Source organism: Ipomoea nil, unplaced genomic scaffold (assembly GCF_001879475.1).
Source record: "Ipomoea nil cultivar Tokyo-kokei standard unplaced genomic scaffold, Asagao_1.1 scaffold0117, whole genome shotgun sequence".
NCBI classification, from domain to species: Eukaryota; Viridiplantae; Streptophyta; class Magnoliopsida; order Solanales; family Convolvulaceae; genus Ipomoea; species Ipomoea nil.
This window is the reverse complement of record NW_017616545.1, coordinates 867,055-890,203: the sequence shown is the minus strand read 5'-3', so window position 1 is coordinate 890,203 and position 23,149 is coordinate 867,055. Positions and strand designations below refer to the sequence as shown.

At 38.5% G+C, this 23,149-nt stretch overlaps 1 protein-coding gene and 1 pseudogene across 2 annotated transcripts; both read right to left on the bottom strand.

Annotated features, from left to right (window-relative positions):
* Positions 1–1,914: 1,914 nt before the first annotated feature.
* Positions 1,915–16,356, bottom strand: LOC109156025 (chloride channel protein CLC-d-like). 2 transcript variants are annotated; one of them, XM_019303833.1, is made up of 23 exons: positions 16,180–16,356; positions 16,023–16,095; positions 8,835–9,056; positions 8,701–8,747; positions 8,519–8,617; positions 7,989–8,063; positions 7,590–7,678; positions 6,944–7,084; positions 6,797–6,867; positions 6,630–6,709; positions 6,346–6,495; positions 5,920–5,979; positions 5,734–5,808; positions 5,293–5,444; positions 4,471–4,606; positions 4,260–4,391; positions 3,871–3,948; positions 3,735–3,790; positions 3,573–3,659; positions 3,334–3,490; positions 2,828–2,929; positions 2,688–2,734; positions 1,915–2,279 (listed from the first exon to the last, which is right to left on the bottom strand). In XM_019303833.1, the coding sequence occupies exons 1-23, from the start codon at positions 16,354–16,356 to the stop codon at positions 2,201–2,203; spliced, it is 2,385 nt and encodes a 794-aa protein (XP_019159378.1). In that variant the 3' UTR covers positions 1,915–2,200. The 2 variants fall into 2 exon arrangements, with proteins under 2 accessions (XP_019159378.1, XP_019159462.1); XM_019303917.1 differs by having other exon boundaries at positions 2,693–2,734.
* A 4,868-nt stretch (positions 16,357–21,224) lies between these two features.
* Positions 21,225–22,710, bottom strand: LOC109160187 (annotated as a pseudogene).
* Positions 22,711–23,149: the final 439 nt, after the last annotated feature.

Here is a 23,149-nt window from a genome sequence, read left to right as displayed (position 1 = left end):
ACATGTTCTTTGTATTGTTCTATTATCAAGAAGGAAAAAGGAAGATTGTGAGTGATTATTAATAAAAATGTCATTTAAACATATTTGTTGACGAAGGACAAAAAAGGTTATGTACAATAATGTTGAACATCATTTTGAACGAAATAACCCTAAAGAATTCAAACAACCCAAAATATGTTTTAAAAAATTGAAATCAGCTACTCCAAAAAAAAATTGATTTGGAAGTTTGAAACTAAGTTGATACTTTGTGAGTCCTGACTTTGTGAAATTGTGTTTTGATTCTTTAAATCTTTATACAATTTACAATTCTAGATGTTTTTTAGGTTAATACAATTTACAATTTACAAAATTGTGATTTAAAAACAATAGGAATAAGGGTCAAATATGGCAAATTATGCTGTGCATCCGTATGCACCATGCATGGTGCATACGAATGCAAAAACGACGTCATTTTGATGCAAAACGCGCGTCCTACTTTTAAAAAAAATCAATTTCGATTCCCAGCAACAACATTATGTCATTAATTTTTTTAGTTCATTCATTTATAATTTTTAGTTATGAAATTCTGGATGTATAGTTATGCAATTCTGAATGTGTAGTTATGCAATTCTGGACGTATAGTTATGACGTTATGGATGTGTAGTTATGCAATTCTGGATTTATAGTTATGAAATTATAGATGTGTAGTTATGCAATTCTGGATGTATAGTTATGAAGTTATGGATGTGTAGTTATGCAATTCTGAATTTATAGTTATGAAGTTATGGATGTGTAGTTATATAATTCTGGATGCATAGTTATGAAATTATGGATGTGATGAAATTATGGATGTGTAGTTATGTAATTCTGATTTTTTTTTTTAAAGTTAGACGTCAAAATGACGTCGTTTTTGCATCCGTATTCACCATGCTTACGGATGCACAACATAACGATTGGTCATCAAATATACTATTGAACACACCATAATACAATTAGACCACTGAACCTAAAAAAAATACCTACAATTGAATCCTTAAACTAACCAATTTTATATAAATCCTCCAATTTGTAGATTTCTAACCGGTCACTCCAAATTTATAATACTTTTTTAAAAAATAATTTTTTAAAAATAATTACTTAAAAAAAATAAATAAAATAAATAAAAAGCATCTCCAGCCATGAAGACGAAGATGACGAAAACCTGATTTTTTTTTAATTTTAAATAATTATTTTAAAATTTTTTTTTTTAAATATTTTAAATTTAGATTGACCTGTTAGAAACTTACAAATTGAAAAAATTGTATGAAATTAATTTGTTTAAGAATTCAAATGTAGAATTTTAAGTTTAGTGGCCTAATTGCGTTATAGTGTGCAGTCCGTGACCTATTTGACCCATTACATGTGATATGTGTTCATATACTTTCTCAACCTACTAAAGCCCAACAAGTCAATACCACCTTCACTGAAGCTCGAACCCATGACCTCCCAATTAAGAGAGTCACTTCATGCCGCTTGATCAGAAGGTCTTTGGTAATAAAGAAAAATTTTCTTGCAAAAATAGTCTAAATCATCAACAACAAAAGCCAACTAGGCAAAGACTTGAAAGAAAAGAATCAAAAGATACTCTACCAAATTAAAACCATTCTCCAAAACGTTCTAAATCTTTCAATTGCTCTTCAAAACACACAACTAGTTAAGGCAAGCTTTTACTTATATTAGCCGGTAATAGTCATCGCGATCTTAAACAATCAGTTCTAGACAAATACAATCAAATTCAAAGGTTCTAGACAAATACAATCAAATTCAAAGGCAAAGATAGATGTTGTATTTGCAAGAATAGATTGTTGAATTGATACTATTATGGGAGACACTTATAACGTTTCATCTCATGAAGGTCTATCAGATTGGCAGACAACTTTAGAACTTGTCCTCCCCTTACTGCATGGACAAAGTATTCTAATAATAACCAATACCAAATAACAAAAGGAACTATGAATCTATTATGCATGTAATGTGTAGTTTTTGAATCCTTCCCAAAAGCACCACTCTAAAACTAAGGTAAATTAAAGTGTGCTTGCTGTACAATATATGTTACGTTGTAAGTAATAACCTCCTCATAAACTAAAACAAAAAGTAAAGATTTCTCACAACCAAAAATTGAGGGAGTTGGTGAAAACTGGCCTCGGTAAAGAACCTGCTGTAAATTGGCGAGACAGCTAATTTACAGAACCCCGTTGTCGAGTAGTGGTTGTCCAACATCTGCAATCCTAGTAACGACTCTCTTGTTAGCTGCCCAACCTCTGCTAACAACCAAAATTTCAGAATTAGGAAAAACCATTCAAGCATACTTGCTAAAGTTCATAAGATATTAGGTCCAGAAGATGCTTTTTCTTCAAATAAACAAATACTAAACCTATCATGATTCAAACAGTTATAATGTTCTAGTCATGATGATGTAGAAGTAATTGACAGAAGACAACAAACCCATCAAAGTTATCTTGTTGATGCAAAGCCTGGAAACAAGATAGTAAGAGAATAATGATACACAAGTTTCTTGACTGTGAAGGAATTATGTCGTGGCAAGTGGCAACGGGTACAAATACAATACCTCACCCTTTTATACGTAAAGCTAAATTGCAAACTTGTTTATGAGTTTTCAAAATCATCGAGTGCAAACATTTGAGCAAAGCAGTGTAGAGAGTAGAGACCTTACACTAGTGGAATGGAGCTCTACTGGGTCTGATTCATTATTCTCCTGCGTCATAGACACATTGCTTGTTAACCTTTAAATTGAGATAACCAAAGAAGCTACATTTAGTTTGAAAGAGCGGTGGTGCTATCACGATACCTCCAGTAGCAGATCTTTACGTGTAATCATACCAACTACACGAGAAGCACGTGGAACAACAAGTATATGTCTTAGTCCCAACTGGCGAAATAGATTATACACCTACACCATCATTGTATATATTTCAGGGTCACTAGAGACAATAATTTAATTTGAAATTAATTGTTTGGCAGAGGCCAGTGAAGGGTCAAGTCCAGCAATTACTGGCTACGAGGTGAAGGGCCAAGTCTGACACCCTGCCACTCGAAAATGTTGTGGCAATATAAGGAAATAAAGTTGCGCCTTCACTATGAGCTATAGCTTTTGGCGTAGTGGTAAGCACAAGATTCTAACATTAATAAAGTACCAAGGCCACCTCCCTTAATTTGCTTCTCATAATTTATACTTGAGTAGAAATGATTTATTCCACTACAACTTTATCTTATTCTCATCCCATGGAATCAATCAAAGATATAGTACATAAAGATGGAATCCAGAAAAGACTAAGAAACTACCATGAATCTCACCTTAGTTAATGACATGTCTTCGGGCACAATGTATGGAGATGGGTTTATAAACGGAGCAAGGTCAATGTACATTTCCATGTCATCTTGAGTGAGATGAATATCACCTATAGATATTCCTTTACTAGAGACGGGTTTTACAAACTCACTAAGGTTGTGCCTGTTAAGTGTAGAAGTAAGAAATTTTTAGATGATGGATTAATCAGCCCTACACCACTATGAAAATCAAGAATCGCTTTTACCTGATTGGTAAAGAACCATCTCTTACATTACACGGCAAAGGGCTATGTTGAAAATCAACCTTGGATTGCAGAAGTACCAATAAATGACTGTATTAAGAAGAATATTTCATCATTCCAAAGCTGTTATCGCTGAAAATACTGTTTACCCAGATAGAATGATACCTTCGTAGTATGAGTCCAATGACTAGTGTCTCCCCATTTCTTGTATGATCAATGACCTAGGAAGCAATAAAAAGTAAATATTGGCACGCACTCAGAAGAACCGAATAACAAAAACGTCAAAATGCAAGGTTCTTACAGGGAAACCATTATGGTTATTACTCTGCAAGATTGAAACTATATCTGCCACCTTCACAACACGGGGAAAGTAGATGGCCTACATAATACATGAACTAGAGCAAGTGAGCAGAAAATAGGCACAAAATCTCACAGAAGAGGGTGAGGAAATGAAAAAGCTAAAATTGAGTCTGTCAACAAGCAAAAATTTTATAAACAATGAAGTGATGAACAATACATATATTAATTTCTTGCATAGGCTCAAATGCACATCATACAAAAAGAAGAAATGAAGCAGAGCTTTTATCACAACCAATGCCATAGCTATTTTGCTTTAAGAAATCCAGCCAGAATTGAAAACAGAAAATGAACGTTTTATTTAGTCATTTGGCACATGTAAGTGACTTTGACCTTTTGATTCCTAGATGCCTCTTTTGCTGTCATATAACGCATTTGATATTTTGGTCTTGATTCAAGTAGTGGAATGCTCCTTAATCTAGCCTGTTCCTCGTACAATCCTTCATTGAAAGCATCACCAACAGCCTGCAGATGGTAAAAATTTACTCAAATTAGCAATATGAATGTGGGGTAAAAAAAATTATTATTAATGTTAAATTCACACCTTTGATATGAGCAGAACAAGCATGATGAGAGGCAGGAATTTCAAATTGTTTGAAATTTCAACCATTATGACACAAAGAGACACAGTCATGCGCATTGATCCTCCCAGAAAAGATGCAGCACCTAGCAGAGCATACCTAAAAATTTCACCAGTAATTGGCAAACAAATAAGGAAGAAAGAAAGGGATCATCGGGATGATGATGATGATGATGTTGTTGAGGTAAAACCATGAGTTATACCATACACTCACAACTTTAACACTGATTTGACATTTTTTCAACATATTGTTCCCTCCCTTTTTGGCAAGATTCTGATTTTTACTTGGCCAGACATCCCCCCCCCCCCCCCCCCCTCCCACCCACCCACACACACACACAATTTTCCATCATATGTGGGGAACTCAACACATCTTATTATTAGCAGTACAAAGGTAAAGGTAAAATAGGAGTATAAAAGCTATATAAGCTGTAAAATCTAAAAACCAACAAAACATGAATTTAGAAGCTTGCATAAACACAATAAGAAAAATACTACTCCGTATTAATTTTCCAAGTAGGATATGTCCATCAAGTGCTATATATTATATAAGAAAACAATTCACTAAAGACTCAAAATTAAGGAACGGTATAATAAATTCGGCATAAAATAAGCTGAAGCTCTAATATAAACTTTCCTCAATTAACTAGTCATAAGTTCTATAGTAAAATTGGTTAAGTCGGCTCATAATCTGTCAAATTGTCTCAGATAAAATAATTTAATGGGAGTAATTGTATCAATAGGACACAATTGAATAAATGAAAAAGAAATAAGTAATGGACTCACGTTCCCTCTTCAATGTCAAGTTTCCTGTAAAACCTAACAACAAACATGCCAACCAGACGCCCATAAGTTGAACCTATCATTATGCCAGGAACGAACTGACCAGCTGGAACAGCAGTACCAAAAGTCATCACCGCTAAGGTGTAAAACATGACCTGAGAAACATGATATTTCAAGTTCACAAACAATAACGCAGGAGAATTATTGCATCCCCAACACCTAATAGAGGGTTCAGGGTTGCTTGTAACTTCCAAAATTCACAACAAAGTCAAGTTAAAAAAAAATTTACGATAATATATAAGTAATAAAATAGAATGAATTACAAAAGTGAGATTGCCACCTTCACTTAGAAGTCCAATATCTTCCCAAATAAGAACAAAAATGGCATAAAAATGAAGGTTGCAATCTACAGAAAATATACAGGGAGTCACATAGGATGCATACCAGAAAAGTAAGAAGGCTTTGGGCACTAAATTCATGGACTGTATTCGCACTAAATAAGTTTCTTATAGCATCATCCTGCAAATGTAGAGCACACAGACTTCATAAGCTGAAAAAAGGTTCCGATGGTGTGATAGATATCAGTGTATTAAAAAGAGAAGAAAAGGCTGTGGCAAAAATTGAAGTAACCTGAGTGTTGAAGAATAAGGTTGCAAGGTCATTGTACTCCCTCTTGTTCTGGCAATAGAACTGAAAATAAATATATAATTATAAGAATGATCAAAGATACCAAAAAAATGTAAAGGAATGCACAAATAGCTTCCAATCTGATATTCAACAAACTGAAGAAACAATGCGCGCAAAAGAACAATAAAAAAAAAAATAATGGCCAAAACAAGCAGAGACATACATTCCAAATAACATTGAAGATCTACTTAAAGTCTACGTATATGAGATGTGCAATCAATTTTACTTTAATAAGATTATTAAACATTATTAATGCTTATGCATGCTACATTGCAACATTATCAGCACGCAAACTGAGAATAATGGAAAAACTCAATTGCTAGATCCTGTCCAAACACAAACATAATCTTTAGAAATAAGGTTGCATACATTTACATAATTTCCATACATTCCTGGTGCACGTGGACATTCAATGCCTGAGTTGGCATCAGAATCAGGACAAGGAGTGCATCTTCTGAACAGTGGCAATCCAAATGAAATAACTGAAGTTATCACAGAGATGATACACACTTCAATGATCTGCAAGGTAATAAATAAATAAATAATAAGCAAAGGAAGGAAAAGATGTATTCAATTACCATAAATTCAGCAAATAAACTTATATCCACAAGGATCTGAAAACGTGGAAGTCAATACCATGATCTAAAACTTACTTTCACACGACTCCCTTTTTTGTGCAAATAATTTCGACGCCAGTGGGTTATAAATAGCGTAAGTTGATTGAACAGTGCTCCTGGAACAGTCCAATGCATGCTAAATCAATCTTGCAAGTACATTTCATTCAAACCTCTAATTATACATCAGAGTGAAAAATTATTACCAAGAAGACCTCCAACAACACCAATAATGGCCATGGGCAGCAATTCTTGAACGGAATAGTCGTCTTGACCTCTAAGGAAATGTAAATCCACATAAGCTAATAATTGATATTAATATAGAAGATCAGAACAAAAGTTTAAATCCTAACCCAGAAATGTCCCAGATAATAAAGCCCCCAGAGCCAAAATGACCACACTTTCCACTTTTGCACCATCCCATTGCTGAACGAACAACAACAGCAACAATGGCAGAGGTAAAGAAGACACGCCACATAAGTTGACTCCTCCACCTGCAAAAAAAATAATTATATACAGTCAAATGCAGTCAAATTGCATTGAACACAGAAGATTCACCCATCTAATGAAAAGTACAGATTGGATACTAAATAACTGGATCCATATACTATACAGAACTGAAAAATCACTTGCAGAATAACGAATCTAGTAAAACATGTTTTAAAAAATAATAATAATAATAATAATGAATGAATGAATTCACAAAATGCAACCCTAAGATTGACCTCGTTTAATACTTTAATTTGATCATCATTCTTTCTCTTTGACTTCTAATTCCTATCAGTGATTACAAGTCATGTTAGGCTAAGGCAAGGCACCTAACATTCCTTAGATTGTATATTAAGAAAGAAAAGAAAATAAAGAACAGGGAGAGGGAGAGGGACAGAGAGAACGGGGCAGAGAGGGATGAGCCACAGTATAACAATTAATTCAAATTATGAAAAGATTTTAGGAAGAAATTTGTATGGATGCACATGGTCAAGAAGACATAAGAAATACCAAGATGTAACTTCTTCAAGGGCAAAGAGCACACCACCAACTGGAGCTCTAAATGCTGCAGCAACTCCTGCTGCACATCCACAGGTTACCTTGTCAAAACATTCAACAACTAAAAGAATGAGCACAACTAAAGCAGATACCTCTATCATCAGGAGAAGTGGTAATAATTTATTACTTATCTGCCTCATCGTGATTATAACAATCTATGGGGCAATGCTAGAAACATTGGATAACTCAAAATATATCATATAGAATATAGGCATTCATTGCGGCCAGACAATTGAATTGAGTAAATTATAAATTTTATATTGCAACCACCAAGAAAATGAACAAAACAACCACCACCATTACATACAAATCGAAGAAAATGAACAGCCAAGAAATATATCCATTACTTACAAGATCCCGACGATCCCTTTCACTGTTAAAAACTTGTAACCACCTTGAACTCAAATGATATTTTGCTGATCCACCCTGAATTTTGGTGTGTGTTAGAAATTCAATGAAGTTGACTACCTCTACAAAATCTTTTCTTCACTAAAGGAGTTGTTTGCAATCTCAACTTTGTATTGAAGAACCATTTCCAGTTATTAAAATGAGATAGTATCAAAACATAATACATATAATACATCCCACTAAACCTACTCCTTAGAAATGCAGAATAACTTTTTTCATGTGAGATTTACTATTGTTTACCAATCTAAGATTGGGCCAAGGTCACTCAATTGGGCTATATAATGCACATGGGCCAAACCACACTAAAAGGTTGAATCCAATCAATTAGCTAGTCTAACCCATGGCCTTATAAACCCATATGTTCTCTCTTATATTTTCAATGTGGACCTCTTAATAACTACCAAATCTTAATCAAGGTGGAAGGATTAGTTTCTCAGAATAGATAGTTATTTTCATGAATTTTGATGACTTACTTGTCCAAGCAAAGAAGCAATACAAGCGCCAGTATGTACAAGAGGACCTTCTTTGCCAAGGGCTAGACCACCTCCCACTGAACCTATGCTTCCAAAAATCTAGAAGATGGAACAAGCAAAATGAAATGTGGCATTCTACTAATCCCAGAAAATACAAATTATGACAAAGACAGACATCAAACCTTTCCAATTAAAGTTCTGAAGAGGAGGACGCCATGCATGTCAATTCCTACAAAGATAGACCAAAATCAAAAAAATTTGCAATCAACAATGGAACAACTATTGCTGGAAAGATGAACAACCAACCATAGCCCACCATTTAAATAACCCTTGATTTCTGGAATTCCAGATCCTGCTGCCGCTGGGGCAAATTGTGTGACAATATATACAGAAGAGAGCACTAGAGCCACATTGATCAACGTATACACAAGAAATCCAGCAAAGTATGACTTTTGAATTATTTGAAAGGTCAATGAGTATTTCCACCCGGCAAAGTTTTCAACAGAGATATTGATGAAAACAGCCGCAAGTCCAGTTCCTGAAAAAAAAAAAAAAAAAAAAAAAAAGTATAGGTGGTAAAAATTGGTTGAGAGACATAGTGACTCAACATCAATAGCATATGTAACAAATCATATATATGACTCCAAAAGTTAAAAAGAGTATGGAAGAAGGTAAGCTTAACTTCTAACTTTTATTCTAACTTGTTGAAACCCTAGGCCCGTTACAGTGGGCCCATTAGGTTATAGCTAGTTTTCAGTATAAATTATTGTAATCTGTACAGTTCTACATTGAGAAATAGATGAAACCCTTCACACTTTCACATGGTATCAGAGCCTAAACCCTAGATAGTTTTTCCCCTCTCTTCCCCACCGCCGCGCCGCCGCCGCCACCGGAGTTTCACTGCCGCCGCGACTGGTCTTCTCTCTCCGACCTCTCCCTGGTGGTTCTTCTCCCAAACCGAGACCACAGGCCTCACCGGAGCTCCGTCGCGAGTCTGTGCCCAGAGTCCGGTCGCCATCCGCTGCCGCACGCGCCGCCACGCGCCGTCGCCGTCGCCGGGAACCGCCGCTGTTTTCCGGCCATAACTCTCTCCTCCGATCTCCGATCGAGACGCCGTCACCACCATTGGACTCGTCTCGACGAGACGCTTCCGGGAGTGTTGACCGTTTTCCTCGCCACCGCCCGCCGCCGCCGTTCTCCGGCCACCGCCGCCGCCGCCGCCGCCGGTCACCGCCGGTCAGAGAGAAACAGACAGTGTGTTTTTTCTTTTTGGGTAATCTCTATGGCTTCCTTTACCTCTTATCCCACCATTACTATGGACAAATTGGTTGGGAGTGAAAACTACACTTCGTGGGCCGCTTCTGTGACACTCTGGTTCAAAGGCCAGGGGATGTCTGATCATCTAACCAAAAAGGTTGGGGAAATTGAAGAGTCGAAGAAATCAGATTGGGAGAAGTCAGACGCGTTATTGTGCAATATGTTGTGGCAATCCATTGACCCTAAATTATATCTTATTTACAAGTCTTATGACACTTGTTATGATGTGTGGAATAAAGCTAAGTCATTGTATACTAATGATGTCCAAAGGCTATATTCCCTTGTATCTAATATGCTTAACTTCCGTTCCACTGCTGATATGAGTACACAGGATTTCTTGGGTCGGATGGAAGCTTTACAGCAGGAGTATCATAATTTACTTCCATATCAGGAGACGTCAGAAAGTCATATGAAGCAGTATGATAAGTTCTTTATGGTGATGACCTTGGCTACCCTTCGGCCTGACCAGGTTCACATTCGTGATCAGATTTTATCCAGTCCTAGTGTGCCTACCTACACTGACGCTGTTGCCAGACTGCTTCGTATTGCCTCAACTCCCTCAGTTGAACCTATTGGAGAGTCATCAGTTCTAGCTACTCGGGCTGTGGATAGAGGACCTTCTTGACCATCTAGTGGTGGTGGTGGTCGTCGTGGCAAACGTCCTCGGTGTGAATACTGCCACAAAGATGGTCATACCAAAGATCGTTGTTGGAAGTTACATGGTCGGCCTCCCCGTTCTGTTAATCTGGCCCAGGCTGCTGCATCCGAGAGTCAGACTCATGAGCCAACCTCTACCCCAGTTGAGATGACCTCTAGGGAATATGAAGAGTATCTCCAACTTAAAGCAGCGTCCCGCCTTGAATCTTCCACACCTAATGCTGGTACTTCCTCTTTGGTTTGTCTTTCACACGCCAATACTCCAAACTCTTGGATATTGGACTCAGGTGCTTCAGATCATATTTCTGGTAACCTTTCTCTTTTGCATAATGTGTCTAAGTCTAAGACTTTACCCATGGTCACCTTAGCTAATGGTCATCAAACACCAGCAATTGGTGTTGGTCAAGCTTCCCCTATATCGTCTTTTTCCTTGGAGTCTGTTTTATATGTCCCTAACAGTCCCTTCAACCTTATCTCTGTGAGTAAAATTACCCGTACTCTCAATTGTTCCATAACCTTTTGTGCTGATTCGGTTGTTGTGCAGGATCGCAGTACGGGGAGGGTGATTGGTACCGGCAATGAGTCACAGGGCCTCTATTACATGCGGGGTGGTGATGTTGCTGCTTCTGCCTCTACAGAGTCTCCTTTACTTATTCATAGTCGTTTGGGTCATCCTAGTCTCTCTAAACTAAAACGGATGGTCCCAGGTCTGTCTGTTGAGTCTTTTGATTGTGAGTCGTGTCATCTTGGAAAGCAATCACGTCAGTCTTTTCCGAGAAGAGTCAATAATCGGGCTGCGTCCCTCTTTGATTTAGTTCATTCAGATATATGGGGTCCTTGTCGTGTCAACTCTATTTTGGGTTTTCGTTATTTCGTAACCTTTATTGATGATTATTCAAGGTGCACTTGGGTTTTCCTTATGAAAGATCGTTCTGAATTGTTTCAGATTTTTCAAACTTTTTGTGCTGAAATACAAACTCAATTTGGCAAACTCATTCGTGTTTTGCGTAGTGACAATGCTAAAGAATATCTCTCTCATCCTTTTCAGTCATATATGACATCTCGTGGTATATTGCATCAAAGGTCATGTGTTTACACACCTCAGCAGAATGGGGTGGCTGAGCGTAAGAATAGACATCTAGTAGAAATTGCCCGTACTATGTTGTTACACTCCCATGTTCATTCTCAATTCTGGGCTGATGCTATCCTTACTGCTTGTTACCTGATCAATCGCATGCCATCTTCTGCTCTTAACAATGACACCCCATATTCCATTGTGTGTCCTTCTGTTGATCCTTTCCCTATTCAACCTCGTGTTTTTGGATGTGTTTGTTTTGTTCATGACATGACTCCAGGTCGATCCAAATTAGATCCTAAAGCAGTCAAGTGTGTCTTTTTGGGTTATTCCCGTGTCCAAAAGGGTTATAGGTGTTATTCTCCAGCACTAAAGCATCACTTTGTATCCGCAGATGTCACCTTTATTGAGTCCACACCATTTTTCCAGTCCTCATCAGGAGACACGATCCCTGTCTCTGAGGTGCTCCCCATACCTTATCTTGGTCCACTTCCTCTTGTCCAGTCCACTGTTCCTCCAGCTCAACCGACTCCTCTTAACCCGCCCTTTCAGGTTTATCACCGGCGTCCTCGCCCTGCAGTTCCTGAGGTCCCTAGTGACTTGCCAGTGCTGTCCGATCCTCCGGCTGCGGTTCCACCACTTCCACTGCAATCTGACACTGATCTCACTGAGGCACCTATTGCTGTTCGAAAAGGTACACGTTCTACTCGTAACCCCCATCCTATATATACCTTTCTGAGTTATCACCGTGTCTCGTCCCCTTACTTTGCATTTCTTTCTCACCTATCTTCTGTGTCTATACCCAAATCCACTCGTGAGGCTCTCTCGGATCCAGGTTGGCGTCAAGCCATGTTAACAGAAATGGAGGCCCTCCAGTCTAGTGGCACGTGGGAGTTGGTTCCTCTTCCTCCTGGTAAAACTGTGGTTGGTTGTAGATGGATTTATACGGTGAAAGTGGGCCCTGATGGCGCAATTGATCGTCTTAAGGCTCGTCTGATGGCAAAAGGCTATACTCAGATTTTTGGTTTGGATTATACTGATACTTTTTCCCCGGTTGCTAAAATTGCTTCAGTTCGTTTACTTTTGTCTTTGGCAGCCATTCATCATTGGGACTTACACCAGCTGGATATCAAGAATGCCTTTCTTCATGGTGATCTTCACGAGGAGGTTTATATGGAGCAACCACCTGGGTTTGTTGCTCAGGGGGAGTCTGGTATGGTATGTAAACTTCGCCGTTCTTTATATGGTTTAAAGCAATCTCCACGAGCTTGGTTTGGAAGGTTTAGTTCTGTGGTGTGTGAGTTTGGTATGACAAGAAGTGCAGTTGATCATTCTGTTTTCTATCGTCATTCTAATGAGAAATGCATATACCTTGTAGTATATGTGGATGACATTGTTATTACAGAGAGTGATCAAGAGGGCATATTTCAGTTGAAGAAGTATCTCTTTAGTCGGTTCCAGACTAAGGACTTGGGTAAGCTAAAATACTTTCTTGGAATTGAAGTGGCTCAATCTAGCAGTGGTGTTGTTATTTCTCAAAGGAAGTATGCCTTGGATATCTTAGAAGAAACTGGCATGCTGGACAGTAGACCGGTTGATAATCCAATGGATCCGAATGTTAAACTCCTACCAGGACAGGGGGAGCCATTGCCTGACCGAGAGCGATATAGGAGATTGATTGGAAAACTGAATTATCTCACGATCACACGACCGGATATCTCCTTCGCAGTTAGTGTGTTGAGTCAGTTTCTTGAGACACCTTGTGATTCTCATTGGGATGCTGCTGTTCGTGTTCTAAGGTATATCAAGAGAGCACCAGGACAAGGCTTAGTATACGAAGATAGAGGACATTCACAAGTTGTTGGGTATTGTGATGCAGATTGGGCTGGTTGCCCGTTTGACAGACGCTCTACTTCAGGTTATTGTATTCTTATTGGAGGTAATCTCATATCTTGGAAAAGTAAGAAGCAGGATGTGGTTGCTAGGTCCAGTGCTGAAGCAGAATATCGAGCCATGGCGCTTGCCACATGTGAGCTTATGTGGCTTAAACACCTACTACAAGAATTGCAATGTGGCAATGTTGCCCAAATGACGTTGATATGTGACAATCAAGCAGCTCTACACATCGCGTCAAATCCTGTTTATCATGAGAGGACTAAACACATTGAGGTTGACTGTCACTTCATTAGAGAGAAGATTGTGTCAGGGTGTATTAAAACTAGCTTTGTTAATTCTGTAGATCAGTTAGCTGATATCTTGACGAAATCCCTTAGAGCTCCTAGAGTTGAATATATTTGTAACAAGCTGGGAGCTTATGATCTATACTCTCCAGCTTGAGGGGGAGTGTTGAAACCCTAGGCCCGTTACAGTGGACCCATTAGGTTATAGCTAGTTTTCAGTATAAATTATTGTAATCTGTACAGTTCTACATTGAGAAATAGATGAAACCCTTCACACTTTCACATAACTCAACTTACAGAAGCATATATCATTCATTCTAAAATGAATCAAGAAGCACAAAAAGAAATATAGCAGTATAGTTCAAATGAATTTCAATATAAGTTAAATGACTTTTTTTTTTGTCAAAAAAGGAACAAAGAATTTGATTAACATAGTCTACAGTTAACTTTATTCTTTTTCAAGTTCTCTTCATAAGGGAATGGCTTTTTTGTCAAAAAAGGAACAGAGAATTTGATTAACATAATCTACAGTTAACTTATTCTTTTTCAAGTTTTCTTCATAAGGGAATTTAACTATGCCATGAGCACCCCCTTCTTGTTTCCTGTTTTTTAAAATCTAATTTTATGCACCATGTTCTTGTGCCACTTGTACTTCTTTCACTACGATGATAACATTATTCAACTTCAGATTATTTCAAAGCTTAAAGGCTTTCCATTCACTAATGTGCACTCTTCTTATCAAGGCATGTGTCACTTTGATCAACCATTTGGCAGATATCCCAACTCAATGCAAGTGAGCAATACTACAGAGTATAAAAGGAAATTCTAGTAGTTGAAAACCCTCTTTGGCCCTTGAAAAATCAACTGTGCTTGTTTGCCCAAGCAAAAATAGCGGAGGCATTTTGCTTTTTATAATTTATAGTTTGTCCCTTAGAGTAGATACGCTCCAAAATAAGGTGGGTCAAACAAGCTTGGTTGATAAAAGCTTCAACTTCTACTTTCAGAGCCTGGTGAAACAAGCACTGGCTGCAAAATAAGATGTGACAAAGCTGGATTCAGCTTGTCAGGCTCCCTCCCTAAAAACATTTTAATCCTAGCCACTTACACTAGTTGTAACCCTTACATTGCAGTGGCTCATCTCTTCCCATTTTCTCCTACCGCTTTTGCTAAAGTTCTCTCCCACATTAGTCACACTTACCATTTACCACGAATGCATGAACCAAAATATTATATCCTTTCTTCCATCCTCGTTAATTTATCTTTGTATTAAAAGCTCCCCAATCTCCCAAATTACAAGTTGATTTTTTCTTTTATCTTAAATTTAGATTTTTTTTATTTTTAAAATTTAGCTTGATTGAATCAATTCTTATTCCAAAACAGAATGCTCCTAGCAAGACTAATTTAGCTTGTTAGTTGGATATAGAGTTGTAGGCCAAGAGCATCTGTAATCAATGGCATTTTAATTTGCAGACTCACAGCACTATCAAGCTTGGCTCAAGCTCATCTCTTGGGTTCATCAAGTTTGGGCTCAAGCTCTAGCTTGGTACTTTATACACATGGTAAGCCTAGCCTTTAGTTCACAAGCTGAGTCTGGCTTGAGTCAGCTTGTTTACTCCCTTAATGAAAAGAGTGATAAGGAGCAGATTTCAATCAGCAAAATAATTACAAATGCAAAGCTTTATACTAAAAGAATTTACAAAATGAAACTTAGCTAGTTTAAAATCCTAGTGGGTTCTACAAAACCACTATTCCTTTCTCTATCTTACACAACTTCTGTACTGAGCTAAATTACAAGCTACTGAAAAGCTGAAGTGTGGTAGTTAATTGGTGGAAAACTTTAACATAGCCCAACCAAACAACAGAAGAAGCCGACAGAAACAATTGTTTTCACATTGTTTACCATAGAGTATTCCATGTCAGGGTAGAATAAGCCGGAAAAGCAAAAGTAAACATGAATATGTATGATATTTTTTTTTTTTTAAAACAAAATTACAGAATATCATTTGTTCTTTAAGTTCAAAATGCAAAGTTGTAGACTTAGTTGCAAGATGAAAATTAGTCTCTCCAGATTTCAGTTCTTTAACTTCATCGAAGTGAACCAGCAAAAAAATAATCATCAATTTTCACTCAATACTGAGCAAAAACAAAAATTCTACATAAAATGAAGTTAAATATCATAGCAAAAACAAAACATTCCACAAAAAAAAAAAAAAAAAAAAAAAAAAAAAAAAAAAGAGTTAAAATATTCACACAAATTCAAAGGCTCTTGACTCACCGATACCAATAAGCAAAGCAAACAACCACTTCACCACAACTGAATACCCCACATAAAGCTTCCCTTTTTTGGCCTGTCCATATTTAAATTAAAATAAAAACTTCAATTGACATGATCAAGAGGATTACAATTGAGCCAGTAGAATAAGAATCCTCACCTGTTGTTCTCGATAAGCGTAGTTTTCAATGACTTCATAGTCGAGACTCTCCACAGAGCCGTCGTCCATCTTCTTGGAGGAGACCAACCCTTCGCGCTCTTCCTCCTCTTCTGCCGGCAGCCGCGACCACATCGTCTTCGCCGTTTCCAGCCCGTTCTGTAAATGATTCGATAACATCTTCCCTTCAAATTCCTTCTAATCTATGAAGAACCGAAAACCCCAAAATTCCAAACTCTTTTCACTGCCAAAGACGCGGAAATTGTAACTTTCTTGGCGTTATTCCAGATAGAATTCGAAAATTTTCCGATCAAAACGGAATTTTACCGTTAACAAATTCTCATCAGTGTTTATGTGTATACATATATGATATGTGGGCTGTGGGTGGAGAATTTGAATTGATTCGATCGGTGAAACAGGATTTCTTTGATTCGAAGATAAGAGAGAGAAGACTCGGGAAGGCTGGTTGTTGGATGACTCGTTTTTCCACTGTCTCCCTCTCTCAGCGTTGGAAGAGAGCAGTGTTGGTTTTCTTTGCAAACTGTGAACTGTCAAGTCTTATTCTCTCAGTCTAAATCTTTGGCATTTACTTTTACTTCGTTGTTTTGATGACTCTGTACTTTTAGGAAGTGTTCCATTTCTCACGATTTTCTTATTACTTTTCAATTCAGAAAATAAAAATACCACTCATTAATCAATTTTTTGAAAATATCAATTTGACAAAAATTTGTGAGGACCTGTGAGCAATCGTTATATCGTGCACCAAGGTGTCAATAGTTATCTTGTGTATGGTGCACACGGTTACAAAACGATATTGTTTTGACTAAAAACGCGCTTCCTATTTAAAAATAAAAATAAAATTCAGTTTCGATTCCCCTCAACAACATATGTTGTTTATTCATTGTGAATTTTTAGTTCATTCATTGTGGATATTTAGTTCATTCATTGTAGATATTTAGATCATTCATTGTAGATATTTAGATCATTCATTGTAGATATTTAGTTCATTCATTCTGAATTTTGTGTTATTCATTCACTGTGGATATATAGTTATGAATTTGTGGATATATAATTCAAATTATGCACAAAGAATATGCTATTGCCGGGAATTGAACCTAATTTTTTTTTTAAGTGGGACGCGCGTTTTTAGTCTAAACGACATCGTTTTTGCACACGGTTGTACAGCATAATTTGCGCCAAGGTGCACAATGCATTGTGCGCCCTGCCCAAAACTACGCCGTTTTTTATATTAAGAGTTTATGTGTATTATGTTAAGAGTTTACGTGTATTCTATTAAGAGTTTATATGTACTATGTTAAGAGTTTATGTGTATTGTGTTAGATTATGTGTATTATGTTATGAGTTTATGTGTATTCTACTATACAATTATAATTAACAATCATTTTTTTTTTTTAATTTCTTGGAGGGGGTAACCCAAAATAGTACAGAATACAATGGTCATAGAACATTATGGACATTCCTCCAATGAGGGATTCCATGCAGATCATCCTGTAACAGGCCTAAAACTTCTACTGGTGGATCATTCAGAATATGCATTCCTTTGGGGAGATACCTAGATAGCTTTGCTAGAGAATCTGCTACAAAATTCTATTCTCTGTTGATTGATGTGATCTGCTAAACCTCGAAACAACGCAATTCTCTTCTACAAGATAGGAGTATATTATGCGCCACAAAAGTGGGAGGGTAAGTGTTATTCATAAACCTTGCGACTTCGTTAGCATCCGTTTCAAAGATCACTTTCCTCCATCCCCAATGAGCAGCAAATTGAATGCCCTTCAAGAAGGCCCAAGCTTCTGCAACTTGAGGCGAACAGCAACCTAAATTGTGCATGAACCCATGTTTCCAGCTACCGAAATGATCACGGATGACTCCTCCACAGCCGGCCTTTGATGTATTAGGCTCAACAGAACCATCAATGTTGATTTTAACAAAGCCTTCTTAGGGTCTCTTCCAGCTAAAACCTTCCCAGCGAGATGAAGAAGTAAGATGAAGCTTACCCCTATCTGTTGCAAACGCCTTGATAGTCTCATTGGCTTGTGAGTTAACCCAGGCTATTTTGAATTCCAGTGGTTTGGTAGAGTTGCTAAAAATGGCTTCGTTTCTCCACCTCCAGATCCACCAAGATGTTATGGCAAAGAGACTGTTGTCGTTGGATGGAGTTTTATCTCCTCTGCTCTTTGCTAGACCTTTTTATAACCATAAGGAGAATGGAGAGCTTCTGAACCTTTCGTCAAAGGACGGAATGACTGCATTCTAGAGGCTGCTAGCTTCCGGGCAGCCACGAAGAACGTGCTCTATGTCCTCTATGGCTCTAGAGCAGATTCCACAATAGTCACAACTAGCATTACCTCGTTTGACCCTATTCTGGTTGGTCATCAACTTATCATGACAAACAAGCCAAAGGAATGTTCAAATACGGTTTGGAACCTTCAATTTCCAAACACTATTCCATTTGGTTGCATCGATGGTTTCTGTCATTCCCATTGTTAAGTCATAAGCTGAACTGGTTGAGAAACAGCCATTGGGTTCTTTACTCCATAGGATGGAATCCTCCAACTCAGAGTCTTCAATGAGGAAGGTCGCTGCAAGATTATCTAATTGTTGCTCCGGTAATAAGTTAGTAAGTTGATCCCAGTTCCAGCCTATCTGAGGAACCCAATAGCTTGCAACAGTTTTCTCAATCTCAGATGAGGGAATATCACAGATCACTAGTTCTCTAACCGGAGTGACATCACACCAGCTGTCAAGCCAAAAAGATGTTCTTCTACCATTCCTCACATACTTTTTTATTCCCTTTAGCAGGATGGGCACAACTCGAAGAATTCCCCTCCACGCGTTAGACATATTCACTTTGAGACGCCAAACAGAGAAATCTGGACTAGAGATGGCATACTTAGATTTAAATACCTGAATCCATACAGCATCTTCTTCCTGTAGAAGCCTCCAACCAAGCTTTGCCAAGTTCATTTGCTCAAGTTTTCGAATGCCCAAACCTCCGCAAGATTTACTCTTTGTCATAGTTTCCCACTTCACCAAATGACACTTCCTCTCCCCTTCTTTGCTCCCCCATAAGAGTTGCGAACTAGCTTTTCGATGGATGCAATTACACCAGCAAGCAGTAGGGTAGTCTGCATGGTGTAGTAAGGTATTAATGATAAAACTGATTGGACCATTATCTGTTTGTCAGCAAGCGAGAGAGACTTCGATTTCCATCTTGCAAGTTTTGATTTGATCCTATTAACAATTCCATCTAAGGAGTCTCTCTTTAGCATCCCATGAATAGAGGGAATGCCTAGATACTTCCCCAGGTCATCCACGCATGGTATGCCAACAGTTTCTACAATTCCCTGCTTCAAAGCTGGGCTATTATTCTTAGAAAAGAACATTGAAGATTTGTTGAAACTAACTTTTTGCCCTGATGTTGCACAAAAAATGTCTAGATAACTCTTCATCTCAACAGCTTGCTCAACAGAGGCGTCACAAAAAAGGACGAGATCATCTGCAAAGAAAAGGTGAGAAATACAAGGACCTCGTCTTGTTACTTTTATACTTTTCCACCGACCACAACTTATAGAATCTTTAATTAAATGGCTTAATCTCTCGATACATAAAACAAAGAGTAATGGGGAAATGGGGTCTCCCTGTCTAATCCCACGCTTTGCATTGAACCACTCCAATTGCTGCCCGTTCTAAAGAATCGCAAGTCTGGGCGTAGAGACGCATTCTTTGATGTTCCTTCTCCATGTTTCGCTGAACCTGCAGTCTCGAAGGGTATCATCAATAAAGGACCAAGCAAGCCTATCATAGGCTTTTTCCAAGTCAATCATCATTACCATCCATCCCACTGCGCCTTTCTTATATTTCATAGAGTTCAACAACTCTTGGTACACTAATATATTGTCTGTTATCATTCTGCCGGGGACAAAACTTGTTTGATATTTACCTATTAGCTTGCATAGGGCACCTTTGAGTCTGGATGCCAAGGTTTTCATCATTAGCTTGTATGAAACATTACAAAGACCAATTGGTCGGAGTTGTTTCATCGACTCCGGGCACAGTACCTTTGGGATAAGGGAGATTAGTGTATCATTGGAACCCGTTGGAAGCACACCATTCTTGAAGAAGTCCAGAGCATATTTAACCAAAGAGTCGCCTACTACATTCCAAGATTTCTGGTAGAAGCCAGCACCGAAACCATCCGGCCCTAGTGCCTTACAAGGTGCCATATCAAACAGTGCATGTTTAATCTCATATGAGCAAAAGGGAGCATTAATTTCCTACCAATCAGATTGGGACAAGCTAGGAAAACGCCCCTCTAGAATTCTTTGATGACCAGTGTGAGTTTCCTCCGCGAATAACTCCATGAAGTAACCACGCACATGCTCTTTAATCAGCACTTCGTCCAGAATCAAGTTCCCATTCTCATCTTTAAGCGCATTAATCCTGGATTTTCCATTCTTCACCGAGGTGGCTGCATGAAAGAAGCGGGTATTTCGATCCCCGGACGCAATCCGGTCCTCTCTCGACCTCTGGAACCAGATAAGCTCCTCCTGGAAAAGAGTTTCATCTAGCTCTAGTTTAAGCTTCTTTTCTAGTTTGATTAATTTTGGCCGCAAGTTGATTGCAAGATTGCGCTGCACCCCATTAATTCGAGTCAACAAACGCTTTTTCCTTTGAAACACATTACCAATAACACCTCTGTTCCATTCAGTAAATGTTTTTGCCATTATGTTCTTATTTGCATTGAGATCGAGTGCGTTGTTCCAAGTCTGGTGGACAAAATCCTTATAGCCCGAGTGAGTGGACCATGCCATGTTGAACCGGAAGTTCCTACTCTTTGATGCTTGGAGAACTAAGCTCGTCTTTATGAGGAAGGGAGAATGATCAGACCCCACTATGGGAAGGTGATCGATCGAAGCCTTCGGAAATTTAAGTTTCCAATCAATGTTACTAAGAACTCGATTAAGACGAGCCCCTTTGAACATATCCACATTGGTTCCTCGCATCCATCTGAACTTTGAACCCGACTATCCTAGAACCACCAACCCCTCGCGAAAGATCCAATCGTTGAATTCAATGTACCTAGACAAATAAAAATTTTCAGAGTTACTCACTTCATCCCTACAAGAAACTGAATTAAAATCTCCAGGGCGGAAGTGTCAAATAGCCCATCTACTACTGCGAAGTGCTCAATTCTCACCACGAACTAAATTAAAGTCTAATTAGCCACATTTAGCAACTAAATTTGTTCTATTGGCTTTTTATACATGTTGCTAACCGATTGCCTATTCAATTATTAAAAAATTAAAAAATAAAAGAAAAGAAGGACGGCATGGCAGCCATGGCTGTCTGGCACCGGACAACCATGGCCGTCCAACCTCCAAATCATCTTCAGAATCCCTACACTTGTAAAGGGACATAGAATCACCTCCATCAATGGACACATACTCTATCTTCTCCGCCTTTCCCCACCCAAAATCTGCACCATACAAGTCTATTCTTGGATACCCAGCAATTCCAACTGTCTTCCCCACAACTGCTTCTTCAAACTCCGAAAACCACAATTCCCCATTCAAAATCCTCTCTTCATCACTCACCCCTCTCTCAATTGCCTCTCCGATCAACTCTGCCGCCGCTAAAAACCCTTCACTTCCCACCAAAACCCCAATTTTTTATTTCACAAAGACTAACACTACACAGTTGCCAAAGTAGCTTGCTGGAAGTAGTGGGTTCAGGCGACTCCTACAATCGGCAACGCAAGCGAAAATATCCTCCGCCGCCGTGAGCTCCCCTATCGGCTATCACCGCCTTGGCTTCCAAGATCACACTCCACACATAACCGCATGTTACAGTGAAAGCCGATACATGAACTGTTCTTGGTCTTTGTCTAGCTGTAACTAAACTCTTGATATTCTCAATGTCTGTTCATCGCATGATATATGTTCCAAACGGCCATGGACAGCCATGGCTATCTGGGCCATGGTTGTCTGGTGCCAGACAGCCATGGTCGTTTGGAGGCCGCCACCCTCATTCCAAGCCGTTTGAGGTCCAAATCTAGACCTTAAACATGAGGTCCAGATCTGGACCTCATGTTTGACAGCCATGGCTGTCCAGCTGTCCGGACATCCACGGCTGTCTGTGAAATATGCAGCCACCGGTTGTCCTCGTCGAACAGCCGTGGCTGAAATTCCTTTTTAGTTATTATTATTATTATTATTATTATTATTATTTTAATAATTGAATAGGCAACCGGTTAGCAACCTGCAAAAAAAAAAAAAAAAAAAAAAACCAATCGAACAAATTTAGCTGGTAAATGTGGTTGATTAAACTTTAATTTAGTTCGTGGTGGGAATTGAGCACTTCGTAGTAGTAGATGGGCCTGTTTGACATTTCTGCCAATCTCCAGCTATTAGCCATGGTACTGGCGAACTCAAAGACTGGTTGGTAAGGTCTACAAATAGTTGCTTCCTTAGGTGATGGTTTGGACTCCCATAAACCACCGAGAACACCCATGACCCTATAATTCCATCATCTACCTTCATAGAAATAAACTAGGGGTGTAACACCCCGTGTTACGACCTTTAAACCCGGATTAATTATTTAATTAATTCCCTTAAAGATAGTTAAAAATGACTTAATCTGGTTAGGATTCCTTTAATTAATTAATGTGGTCCGCAATGGATCGTGGACCCTTGCCTAAACTAGAGCCTTTAAGTCTGTTAGGATTAAAGAAAGTGGGCCTTTAGTATTCAAATTCTAAGTAGGATTCCTAGATCTATATATAGGAGATTAGAAAGCATTTAGAGCCCTTCCCACCCATATCACTCGAAATTCCCCAAGAGACCTAGCCAAGGATTTCCCCATCGCCAAGCTTAGGAAAAGATCAATTGGAAGGAAATCTTGAGGAAGGATCCTAGGAGTTGTGAGAGATTTAATTAGAGCTAAGAGGTAA

Excerpts from the sequence above, each read along its gene's own strand:
- LOC109156025 (XM_019303833.1), bottom strand. The coding sequence starts at position 16,356 with ATGTTATCGAATCATTTACAGAACGGGCTGGAAACGGCGAAGACGATG. Across the intron at positions 7,679-7,988 it reads AAAGGGATCGTCGGGATCTT|GTAACCTGTGGATGTGCAGC; the intron begins GTAAGTAATGGA and ends TGTTTTGACAAG. Across the intron at positions 3,791-3,870 it reads ATAACCATAATGGTTTCCCT|GTCATTGATCATACAAGAAA; the intron begins GTAAGAACCTTG and ends ATTGCTTCCTAG.